Source organism: Spodoptera frugiperda, chromosome 22, assembly GCF_023101765.2.
Source record: "Spodoptera frugiperda isolate SF20-4 chromosome 22, AGI-APGP_CSIRO_Sfru_2.0, whole genome shotgun sequence".
Lineage (NCBI taxonomy): Eukaryota > Metazoa > Arthropoda > Insecta > Lepidoptera > Noctuidae > Spodoptera > Spodoptera frugiperda.
In genome coordinates, this window is record NC_064233.1 from 3229980 (window position 1) to 3242500 (window position 12521).

General features: G+C 42.1%; 2 protein-coding genes and 1 long non-coding RNA gene across 3 annotated transcripts in view; all 3 read left to right on the plus strand.

Moving 5' to 3' along the window:
• The first annotated feature begins 516 nt into the window (after positions 1 to 516).
• Positions 517 to 2406, plus strand: LOC126912099 (uncharacterized). Its single transcript, XM_050702530.1, has 2 exons — positions 517 to 633; positions 1280 to 2406. Exons 1-2 carry the CDS (start codon positions 589 to 591, stop codon positions 2390 to 2392), a joined length of 1158 nt encoding a protein of 385 aa, XP_050558487.1. The 5' UTR covers positions 517 to 588; the 3' UTR covers positions 2393 to 2406.
• Positions 2407 to 3462: 1056 nt separating this feature from the next.
• On the plus strand, positions 3463 to 5058 carry LOC118279561 (chorion class CB protein PC404-like). Its single transcript, XM_050702585.1, has 2 exons — positions 3463 to 3597; positions 4490 to 5058. Exons 1-2 carry the CDS (start codon positions 3550 to 3552, stop codon positions 5000 to 5002), a joined length of 561 nt encoding a protein of 186 aa, XP_050558542.1. The 5' UTR covers positions 3463 to 3549; the 3' UTR covers positions 5003 to 5058.
• A 4049-nt stretch (positions 5059 to 9107) lies between these two features.
• The window catches only part of LOC118280115 (uncharacterized), a 3832-nt gene continuing 418 nt past the window's right edge, over positions 9108 to 12521 (plus strand). Inside the window, exons 1-3 of the long non-coding RNA XR_007706735.1 lie at positions 9108 to 9237; positions 10254 to 10323; positions 11418 to 11537. This is a non-coding gene — a long non-coding RNA (uncharacterized LOC118280115). The remainder of the gene's footprint in view (positions 9238 to 10253; positions 10324 to 11417; positions 11538 to 12521) is intronic.

Consider the following 12521-nt stretch of genomic DNA (forward strand, 5'->3'; position numbering starts at 1 on the left):
ATTTAATATTTGCATTTGGTACCAATTGGTACCATACACTCTGCGCTGTTTGTTTTTTACTAATTTTAAAAATTACTTAATTTTTTAAATTTTTTCTAGCTAATTTTCTAGAAATAAGTCTGCTATTTGACGTAAAAATCTGATGACATCATAATAGAGTATTTCATACAAAGTTCATAGAAAATATAGTTTTTGACATTTCGAAAAAAGTATTGAATTTGACTAGTAGGAATCTAGCCTATTATAAGAGACCACAACAAGCGCTAAGATTACAACTAAGATTTACTAGCAACCATTGAATTGCTGAATCTGCATTACAAACGTGCCTCTCTTACAACGCATATTTGAGATTTAAAAGACGTACATGAATTACGTGACAAGAAAACCAAAAACCTATCTACAATGGAACCAAGATGTGACTATAACAAGACTTTTTATCTAAGTATCTGATCACTGTAATGAGAAAAATCTTGATAAAGATTAAAGAAATTGTGATATAAATACACCATTTTGATTCCAAATTAAATCATTCTTGTGTGAGAAGTAGTAGTAAGATCATTACATAGAGTGTTTGGTTAAAAAGTCATCATGGTGTCCTCTATTGTGTTTGCGATACAAATCTGCTTGATACAGGTTGGTTTTTTATTCCTATTTTATAATCTTTGTCTCTTTTATGGTATGCGTAAATGAGCATACGGATCATGTGATGGTAAGCAATGACCGCCGCTTATGGTCACCCGAAATACCAGAGGCGTTGCAAGTGCGTTGCCGGTATTTTGAGGGTTAGGAATTTAAAGGGTTGTTGGGGAATCAGGGATTGGAAAGGGTGATAATTGGGCCTCCAGTAATCTCACTCACTTAGAGAAACACAACGCAAGCGTTGTTTCACATCGGTTTTCTGTGCCGAATTTTGGCCCATCGTTATTCGTTAAGTGTGGGCGACCCATGCTTCGAGACGAATGAGGTTGAGGTGAGGTAACCAGAGGTCAAATTATTCCCCTTTCCAAAATTCCCAATTTCCGAAAGCCCAACAACTCTAAAATTCCTAAGTCCCAAAAGACCGGCAACGCACTTGTAACGCCTCTTGTGTTTCGGGTGTCCATGGGCGGCGGCGATTGTTACCATCAGGTGATCCGTGCGCTCGTTTATCGGCTTCATCGTCATCATGAACCGAGAGACATCCACTGCTGAACGAAGGCCTCCCCTTTAGTCTCCCGTTTACCGGCTTATACCGCATAAAATACATACGTGTCTAATTACATATTTTATTTGCTTTCAGTATGCACTCAGTCACCCAACCAACACACCAACCATGACCAGTACAGACCAAGTTCGAACCAATACCCGCAACGCCCAATTAGAAAGTCTTCTACCCATCCTGGAACCTGGCCCAGTCATTGAAACATCAACAAAAGGCCCTATAGTACCAAACCTGCTACCCATATTGGAGCCCGGCCCAGTTATTGAAACAGCGAAAAAGATTCCAGTAGTATCAAACCACTTACCCATTTTGGAGCCCGGCCCAGTTATTGAAACAGCGAAAAAGATTCCAGTAGTATCAAACCACTTACCCATTTTGGAGCCTGGGCCAGTCATCATCAGACCAACCACCAACTTGGGCATGTCCAGAACTGCCATCCCTAGAACGCCTACAGAAGCTCGGAACATCCAATTAGGAGGTCAAATTGCCACTCAAGGAGCTGATCTTGTCAAGGATACTGTAGCCAAGGTTCCTGCTGTACCCAAGACCCCGATCAACCCTTATAAGCCCTTAATGGCAAACAACAACGCTTTTATGAACTCAAGCATGGCAAACCTTGGTTTGGGCATTGGCATCTCAAGGCAAGCAGTGAATGAAGCTCGCAATACCCAAGTAAAAGGCCAATCACCCATATTGGAGCCTGGCCCAGTCATTGAAACAACTACAAGGGTCCCAGTAGTACCGAACCAACATAACATCTATGGTACACATATAGTGCCAAGCAGTAACGACTTTATGCTAACAAACTTAGGTATTTCTAAAGCTGTTATTCCCAGAACATCTACAAATGGAGCTCGCAATATCCAAGTAGAAGGTCAGGCGTCTGAGGTTGTTAAAGACACAGTAACCAAGGTTGCTGGGGTCCCTAAGAACCCAATCAACCCTTATAAGCCCTTAATGGCAAACAACAACGCTTTCATGAATCCGAGTATGGCAAATATTGGTTTGGGCCTCGGCGTTTCTAGACAGGCCAATGGAGCTGGCATGCCAATGCCAAGCCAAAGGTTTAATGGAGCTGTGATGCCAAAGACGGCGCATGGCCAATGGTCTGGTAGTCCAGTAGGTGTCAGTGATGAAATGCCAATGATGTGGCAGAATGGCCGTAAAACGTCGCGTACTAATGATTGGTAAGTTGTCATTTAATGGCAATGAACCGTTTGGCGGCGTCATCACAATATTATTGGCATCTCTGGCACAATGGCAGTACAGTGCCATGTGCACGAGTGCCTAAATATGACAAAATAACCTTATAGATATTAAGTTTAATTTATTTTTGGATATTATTTATTTATATTTTTGTAACATTTTTCATTTAAAAATAATAAAATATATTTTCTTATTTCGTTTATTGCTACGCAAAAGGTTCCATGATATAGTGACAGCCAAGTAGAAACAGTTTGACGGGAGTGGTACCAGAGCCTCTCCCCATTCCCAATCTTCCCAATTGCCCGATTCACCAACAACCCAAAAATTCCTAACCCCTAAAAGGCCGGCAACGCACTTGTAACGCCTCTGGTGTTTCAAGTGTCCATGAGCACCGGCGATTGCTTACCATCAGGTGATCCGTCTGCTCGTTTACCGGGCTATCATCATCATCATCATCATCAGCCAAGAGCCGTCCACTGCTGAACAAAGACTGGAGTAAGACCATGGCGTCCCCCCTTCCCAATCTTCCCAAACCCTGGACCAGCGGCCATACCGGGTTATACCATAAAAACAATTGTAACATACACACATTACTATATTCATAATCTACTCATAACTTCACGCCTTTAATCCCAGAAGGCCGGCAGATGTGCACTTGTAACGCACATAATGCCAATGTACTTCACAATTTATGTTGTAAGTCCCATGTAATAGGCGGCGAGCCTGTTGCCATAATTGGGCACAATTCAGACTAAGGTGACGTACTGCTCATTTCGAAAAACCGAAAATAGCCCAGTTATTTACCGGGAATCAAACCCGAGACCCCTTGCCCGGCAATCGCACTTGCAACCACTCGACCAACAAGGCAGTACACATACACACATTACTATACCTATTCGTAATCTAATCATTACAAATTTCAATATACACACAAATTATTACAAACATACTATCACACTTCTTCGAATCATGTCGATGGTTATGCAAAATATAATACTTATAATAAATTATAACATACATTGACAAATATAAAGATTAAAATAATTCATGTAATAATTTTATATAAAAACTAGAGAAATCGATTGAAAAGTATCATTCAATTTTATTTGTCTAACAGTCAACACTACTATAAAAAAATAAAGATGGCGGCTAAGATTGTTCTGTTGTTCGCTTCAGCTCTTCTAATGAAGGTAAGAAAAGTCATTTCTTTTAAATATTGTAACTGACGTACTCAGAGTCATTTATGATAACTTAAACTATTCCGTAGTAGCGTATTTGTTCCGAAAACAATTGCTAAGGACTGGGTTAAGTAACCATTAAATGACTCTGAGTACGGCGGTTTGATATCTTTTGTAAGTATGGAAAATCATCAAATGGGATTTTCCACCTTGGGTGAGGCGAGAAAGTGTGTCAGACTCTTACTGACTAAAAAGCACCCCGTTCCAAGTTTAGTTTTTACCATCCACATTTTTTTTTGTAAAGAACGTTGCCCCACATTAGGATTTTCTCCTGTGTCATGGGTGCGTTAACAAACATACAAGTTCACATACACATGACACCCAGACTCGAAACAACAATTTGCGGATCACACAAAGAGTTGCTCCGTGCGGGAATCTAGCCCGCTACCCGTTACGCGGCAGCCAGTTGCCCAACCACCGCACCGATCGTGCAGTCATATCATTAATTTTCAGTCATTTAAACTCATTGAACACGATTTCAATTTCTTTTTTCGCCTTTAAACAAAAGATACACAACGTCACGCCTTTTATCCCCGAAGGGGTAGGCAGAGGTGCAAATTACGGCACGTAATGCTGTTATACAATGTACACCTACTTTTCACCATTCGTGTCATAAGTCCATGTAATAGGGGGTGAGCCTATTACCATATCCTGGACACAAGTCCAGAATCCGTGCTACTACCGAGAAATTTTCGAAAATCCGAAAAAAGCCCAGTATTACTTTGCACGACCCGGGAATCGAATCCGATACCCCTTGTTCGGCAGTAGCACTTGCGACCACTCGACCAACGAGGCAGTCTTTTTTCGCCTTTACTGATGTTAAAACACTTTTTTTTATTTCCAGACCATATCTGCTCAAAGCATTGGTGTCGGCTGCCTAAATGGAAACGCGGTTGTCGCTGAAGAACTAGCTTTGAGTCGAGCATTGGGAGCTGGTCCATTCTACTCAGGAAACAACGCCTATGGACTGGCAGCCAACGGCTTCGTCCCCAGCAATGGTGGTGGCTTTGCAGTGAGCAGCTTCTCTCCCATCGCACCAACTGGCATCACAGTCTTCTCGGAGAATGCTATCGAAGGCGCTCTAGCTGTGAACGGTGAGCTGCCGTTCTTGGGAGCCGTGGCAGTTGAGGGCTCTTTAGCCAGCGCTGGAGCTGGTGGTATTAACTACGGCTGCGGTAGCGGCGCTGTTGGTATTGTGAGCGAGGGAGTTGCTCCTGCCGCTCCCGCCGGTCCGTACGGTGTCGCTCCTGGTGGCAGAGTCTATGGACCTTCTCTGCCTGGCTATGGCGCTCCCAACTTCGCTCTAAATGGCCTTCCCGCTCCCGGGTGTGGTTACAATGGAGTTTTAGGTTATTAAATTGTTACTTAATTTTGTAATTTGTTGATTTGTTGTAAATATAATTTTGAAATTTATTTTTGTGCTTTTATTTTTCTAATCAGTCAAGACAGACAAGACACCAGTGTTCTTTTTCACCCACCTTCAATATAGACCTTATATGCAACTAATAAAACTCCTGCTCGGCGCATCTGCGCACGCTGCTCATGATGAAGAGTCCCTCTGTGACGCGAAACTAGTAAAACTTTTTTTCCAATAATTTACACGAGTAAACAATGATGTTTAGTTAATTTAGTATGTCTCACAATAGTTATTATAAAAATATAACGAACGCATCTTCTGACACGGAGGAGGTTTGAAAATTAATCCACACGGGCCGATTGGCCAGCGCGAATGTCAAATGAATGTTTTAATTTCGTAAAACATAAAGCAAACTCATACTAAGGGTACTGTTAGGTCGTCCGTAGCTGTACTTTGTAAGGTATCAGGTTACACCCCGGGCCTATGGGCATCCAAATTGTGTATTTTGGGAAAATTAAGAAAATAAAAAACAAATTAGGTTCTAATCCCGATTTATTTTGGAATGGTCTTAACATCATTTTCGAGATCGTTCTGAAAATCGAAAAATAATTATTAATGAACTTAATAAAACCAACAATTAGCTTCAATTTCTTTAGTAAGTTCTAAAATGTACTATCCGTAATCGATTGCGGACAGTAGATGGCATGCACTGGTAACGCCTCTGGTGTTTCAAGAGTCCATAGGCGGCGGCGAGTGCTTACCATGAGGTGATCCGTGTGCTCGTTTATCGGCTTACTCCATAAAAAATTGCATCTCACGGGCGTTTGGCCAGACAAGCCACTTCAATAGATTTCGATAGTTAGTTGTTTTCGCACCGCACCGTTTGGCATTCGCTTCTTCGAACGGATCGTATCAAACGGAAAAAAACAGACTGCGTCCACTATATCGGCAGCGTTCGGATTGCCGACGCGAGTATTAGCCATTGGATTGCCGATCCCACTATAACTTGGATTTTTGGCATCGGCATTCCGTATGACGTCATCGGTACTCGTCACATGTAGGCATTGCCGATGAGCGGTCCGTACGATGCGGATCAGTGGACGCAGTTGTATGAGTTTCTATACAAGACAAACTAAAATCCGTTGCGTGCGATGCGTACGATGCTGGCCTGTGGACGCTTACTTTTATAGATCGGTCCTAGATACATGGTGTAAACGTTTTTAACTTACCAACAACATAGTTTCTGTTTGATTACTATTTGCAGGCCTTTTTACAATCAGCTCTTGTTTGGAAATTGTTTTTAGTGCCCCCACAACCAGAGTAGATGAAACTCAAACAGTCACGTTCTTTCTTGTTGTAATAGTACCTTTTATAATATTGCCTGAAAAAAAAACCTTTGTAAACTATGATTTTATTGTAACTTTCGTGAGACATACTAAATTAATTATTATGATCGGCTTACTCACGTAAATGTTTGACGAGGAACTCGACTAGTTTCAAGCCATGCAAGAGGCTCATATTCATGAGCAGCATTCCGCGACACACGACGCGGCGATTGTATATGAGCATGGCTTGAAACTAGTCGAGTTCCTCGTCAGACATTTACGTGAGTAAGCCGATCATAATAATTAAGTTTTTAAACTACTAATTGAGTCATCTTCTTGCATCCTTAAATGCAAGGAACCAATTGACTTGACGCACGGTTGGCGCGGTGCAACGTGCAGCGGGTCCGATTCCCGCACGGAACAACTCTTTGTGTGATCCACAAATTGTTGTTTCGGGTCTGGGTGTCATGTGTATGTGAACTTGTATGTTTGTAAACGCACCCACGACACAGGAGAAAATCATAGTGTGGGACAACGTCGTTTTAACCCCGACGCAAAAAGAGGGGTGTTATAAGTTTGACGTGTCTGTCTGTCTGTCTATCTGTGGCATCACAACTCCCGAACGCATGCAATGATTTCAATTTAGTTTATTTTTGTTTTAAAGAAGACTTATGTGCGAGTGTTCTTAGACATGTTTGATGAAAATCGGTTAAGCCGTTAAAAAGTTGTGGGGAGTGAAAGTGGGGAGAATAACCGAATGTGTGCAAATATACTCGGATTTAAAAAAAAAACAATAAAACATACTAACATTGGCACAAACTTGGCACAGCTCGGTTCCTTGCGAAAGTTATCCATTTCTTCATCGCATCGTGGTTCCCGACCTGGAACCATAGCGATTGTTAATTACTATCCTACACAAGAAGTTAAGCAGAGTGGAGACAGTGGAGCAGAACGCATTTGTCACCCTTCTTTTTTAAGGGGGAAAATCATCCAATGACTTCTCCTGCCCTGGGCGAGGCGAGAAGTGTCAGACTCTTACTGACTAAAAACCACCCCGTTCCTACTCCTGCTTTTCGAACCGGAGCCCTGGTAAACCCGCTAGGTAGTCCACAGCTGCGGATCAGGCATTAGCCCTTCTGGGCCCCATCTGTGGTGGTCTGACGGCTCTTCTTAACACGAGTGTTGTAGGAGCCGACTAAAGGGCTACCTATTCAGCAAACACCGGGCAGTGAGAATTTTTGAAGCCGGTAAACGAGCATACGTATCACCTGATGGTAAGCAATCGCCGCCGCCCATGGACACTTGAAACACCAGAGGCGTTACAAATGCGTTGCCCGCCATTTAGGGGTTAGAAATTTAAGGGTTGTTGGAGAATCGGGGAATAGGAAGATTGGGAAGGGGAGTAATAGAGCCATGCTTCAGCACGAATGGGCCGGCTCGACCGGAGTGATACCACGGCTTCACAGAAAACCGACGTGAAACAACGCTTGCGTTGTGCGAGTCAGGTTACCGGAGGCCCAATTTCCTTCTATCCAGTTTTCTTAATCCCCGATTCCCCAACAACCCTTAAATTCCTAACCCCCAAAAGACCGGCAACGCAATTGTAACGCCTCTAGTATTGCAGGTGTCCATGGACGGCAGCGATTGCTTACCATCAGGTGATACGTCTGCTCGTTTACCAGCTTATACCATAAAAAAGGAAACAAGAAACCAATAATTATTATATTTACCAAAAACTACATTATGGTCTGCGGCAATCAACAAGATTATTAAAATTATATTCAGTGGCATATACATTTCAAGAGGTATGTTCGTTTTACGAATGAAATTGTGAAATTATAGTAATTTTAAACAATTTCAAATGCTGGCGGTAACGAATCTAACACTTTTTTAATTAATCGTTTATAATTAAATTTTTAATCAATTATTATTTGCATTAATGCTGCTTTGTTGGTTGAGTGGTATAAGCGTGACTGCCAGACAAGGGGTCTCGGGTTCGATTCCCGGGTTGAGCAAAGTATTACTGGGCTTCTTTCGATTTTTTGAAAATTTCTCAGTGGTAGCACGGAGTATGGAATTGTGATTGGAATATGGCAATAGGCTAACCCCCATGGGTCTTATGACACAAATGATGAATAGTTGGTATACATTGTATAGTGGCATTACGTGCCGTAATGTGCACCTCTGTCTACCCCTTCGTTGGATAAAAGGCGTGAAGTTACAAAAAATATTTTGCATTACGATTTTTTCCTGTATAATAAGTGCATTTTTAAACATCCACATAACACTCAGACCAATTTGTGGATTACATAAAAAGTGAGAATTGAACACGCTACCCTTTGCACAGCAGCCGATTGCCCAGCCACCGCACAAACACACTCTTAAAGTCACACACTTCCACTTCAACTTGACAGTATTTTTTTTTTTAAGATAAGATAAAGATAAATATATTTTTATTTGCATTAACATGAGTGATACTACACATAGGAAATACATGCAATGGTGGTAGGATAGGTATATGAGCTACATGTTATGCCGTTTAGGCGTACAAATATTTATAATTTTAAATCTTGAGCATACAATGAAGTTATATAAAATTATTAAACTTAAATAAACAAAAACAATGTAAGATAATCTAACAATAAGTAATCACAAACAACAAAAGTTAGAAATTAATTGTTTGTAAAGTTAGAAATTTTGTTATGTAATTAATAATTGATTATAATTCAATTATAGATTATTAATTAAAACAAATTGCTTTAAAAGATTGGCTTTTAAAATAATACTTAAGAATATACCATAATTTCTCAACTTCTATCAGTAGAACGCACATACCTCCTGAAATGTTTTTGCTGCTGAATATTATATCAATAATCCTGTGCATTGTCGCTGACTACAATGCAGTTTTTGGTAAATATAATTTTGCTTACTTATAATAATAGCTGACCAAAATTTAAGTGTGGGAGAGCCATGCTTCGGCACGAATGGGCCGGCTCGACCGGAGTGATACCACGGCCTCACCGAAAACCGACGTGAAACAACGCTTGCGTTGGGTGAGTGAGGTTATCGGAGGCCCAATGTCCTTCTTCCTAATCTTCCCAATCCCCGATTCCCCAACAACCCTTAAATTCCTAACCGCCACAAGGCCGGTAACACACTTGGAACGCCTCTGGTGTTTCAAGTGTCCATGGGCGGCGGCGATTGCTTACCATCAGGTGATACGTATGCTCGTTTACCGGCTTCAAAAATCAGAGAGCGTCACTGCCCGGTGTTTGCTGAATATTATACTCTTTTAGTCGGCTCCTACAACACTCGTGTTAAGAAGAGCCGTCAGACCACCACAGATGGGGTCCAGAAGGGCTAATGCCTGATCCGCAGCTGCGGACTACCTAGCGGGTTTACTGGGGCTCCGGTTTGAAAAGCAGGTGTAGGAACGGGATGGTTCTTAGTGAATAAGAGTCTGACACTCCCTCTCGCCTCGCCCAGGGCAGGAGAAGTCATTGGATGATTTTGCCCCGTTAAAAAAAAGGGTGACAAATGCGTTCTGCTCCGCTGTCACCACTCTGCTTAACTCCTTGTACAGGATAGTAATTAGAAAGAAAGAAAAAACATTCATTTGGTACCGGGCACGATGCACCAAAGAGAAAGAAAAGAAAAAAAAAAAACAGGTAAAATTAACCTACCTACCTTAAAATTAAATAACCTCAATCACACAACGAAATACAACGCAAGCGTTGTTTCACGCCGGTTTTCTGTGAGGCCGTAGTATCACTCCGGTCGAGCCGGCCCATTCGTGCACTTAAAAACAAGGTGGCAACGTGCCCAAGCTTAAAGGGTTGCCACCTCAGTATGAGCTGGGCACCGAAAGTACCCAGCACTGGTTTTCAGTTGGCACCCTTTCCAATTAACAATCGTTATGGTTCCAGGAATACACCCACGATGCTTAGAAGAACGTCAAGGTCAAGGGGGAATTACCTGCTTTGCGTTAATGAAAAGGTCAGTGTGTTGTAGATGATGTTTCACCCATAGCTGCAGACTGCCTAGCGGGTTACCGGATGTCTGGAAAGCAGGAGTAGGAACGGGGTGGTTTATAGTCAGTAAGAGTCTGACACTCCCTCTCGCTCGCCCAAGGCGGGAGAAGTCATTGGATGATGCATGGCTACACGGTTGGCGCGGTGTCTGGGCAACTGGCTGCCGTGTAACGTGTCGCGGGTTCGATTCCCGCACGGAACAACTCTTTGTGTGATCCACAGATTGTTGTTTCGGGTCTGGGTGTCATGTGAATGTGAAATTGTATGTTTGTAAACGCACCCACGACACGGAGAAAATCCTAATGTGGGGCAACGTTTTTAAAAAAAAAGACAAGAAAGAAAGAAAAGATAACTTTCCTTCCTCTAAAAAGGGCAATATGTTTTACATTGTTATCGCAAGCTGTAAAACTCACAGCCCGCCTGATAGTAAGTAGACACCAGAGCCTAAGTACATACATGTGTACTTGCAACAGTAGAGGCATCGCATCGTATGAAGAGAACTTTCACGACATCTACGCCTTTTATCCCCGAAGGTGTAGGCAGAGATGCACATTACGGCACGTAATGACGCTAAACAATGTACACCCACTTTTCACCATTTAGGTTATAAGTCCCATGTAATAGGTGGTGAGCCTATTGCCATATACTGGGCACAATTCCAGATTCCGTACTACCACTGGGAAATTTTCGAAAAACCATTTATTTCAATTAATTATGAATTAGGCACTTTTGAAACGTCAAATTTAATGTCCGTCAGTCTGACTGTCAGTGAAGCTAGGTGCTCGTTCCAAATTGTAGCTTCGAATGTAGAAGAACGAGCAAGAATCTTCATCGTTACAAAGTGCGTTGCCGGTCTTTTGGGGGTTAGGAATTTAAATAATGATTGGGCTTCCGATAACCGCACTCATAACGAAACACAACGCAAGTGTTGTGACACGTCGGTTTTCTGTGAGGCCGTAGTAGTCCGGTGGAGCCGGCCCAGCAGTGCTGAAACATGGCTCTCCCACACTTATAATTACACAAACATAGATTTTTGTAGTCAATTAATATTTTTTTCAGATATTTTTATGACCAAACGAAAGAAAAGTGTGTTTCCTACACTTACGGTGGGTGTAACGAAGGGAGAAATAGTTTCGGAAACCGAGAAGAGTGCAAAAAATTCTGCTACGCCGATAATTGGTAAGATTATAAAACTGATTTTAATATATAAAAAAAAAAACGGAAAACGCCATCTAAAGTTAAAGTGCGAACCTCTATTTTTTTAAGTTTGGCAGTAAACCTAAAACCTTCTCCTTAGTCTGAAAATTTCGATGCTGCAAACCGCATTAAAATCAGTTTTGGCAAACGCGAGATAATTGCATACAAACATGCAGATAGACATAGGTACAGGGGCCTTAGTCTGCTATTACAATTGTGTCAGAATGGTCGATCATTGAGCAGTGCGAGAGGGACGCAGCTATACAACCTATATAGCTGCGTCCCTCTTGCACTGCTCAGGTCAAACTGCATTGGGGCTGCACGGTTGGCACGGTAGCTGGGCAACTGGCTGCCGTGCAACGTGTAGCGGGTTCGATTCCCGCACGGAACAACTTTTTGTGTGATCCGCAGATTGTTGTTCCGAGGTCTGAGTGTCATGTGTATGTGAACTTGTATGTTTGTAAACGTAGCCACGACACAGGAGAAAAACCTAACGTGGGGCAACGTTTAAAAAAAATCCCTGAAAGCTATTTTAACAGCTACGTGGAACTTGCTTGACATATCTGACGCCAAGACGAGTAAAGCAAAGCGCAAGGGCACTACCTACCTTTTCTCGAAGCGGTTCGTGGTATCTTTGAAAGGCAGTTGTCCCACCGGCAACGATGAACGAGTAACGAGTAGAGCTAGAACTAGAAACGAGTGAAAACGAGTGAAAACAAAAACAAACAAGTGAAGCGAGCACTCGCCGGCAGTGTGAACAGTCAGCGATCAACTATTTGTATATGCATCTCTTTTGTTTACACGGAAAGTATATCTATTGTACGTTTCTTGAGCGAGAAAATAGCCGATAGTTAGTCGTTCACTCGCCGTTGGTGGGACAACTGCCTAACTTGAGTTGTACTGTCCGCAACCGGCTACCGATGGCATAATATGTTATATTTTAGAATCTCCTTTCAAAATTAGAGT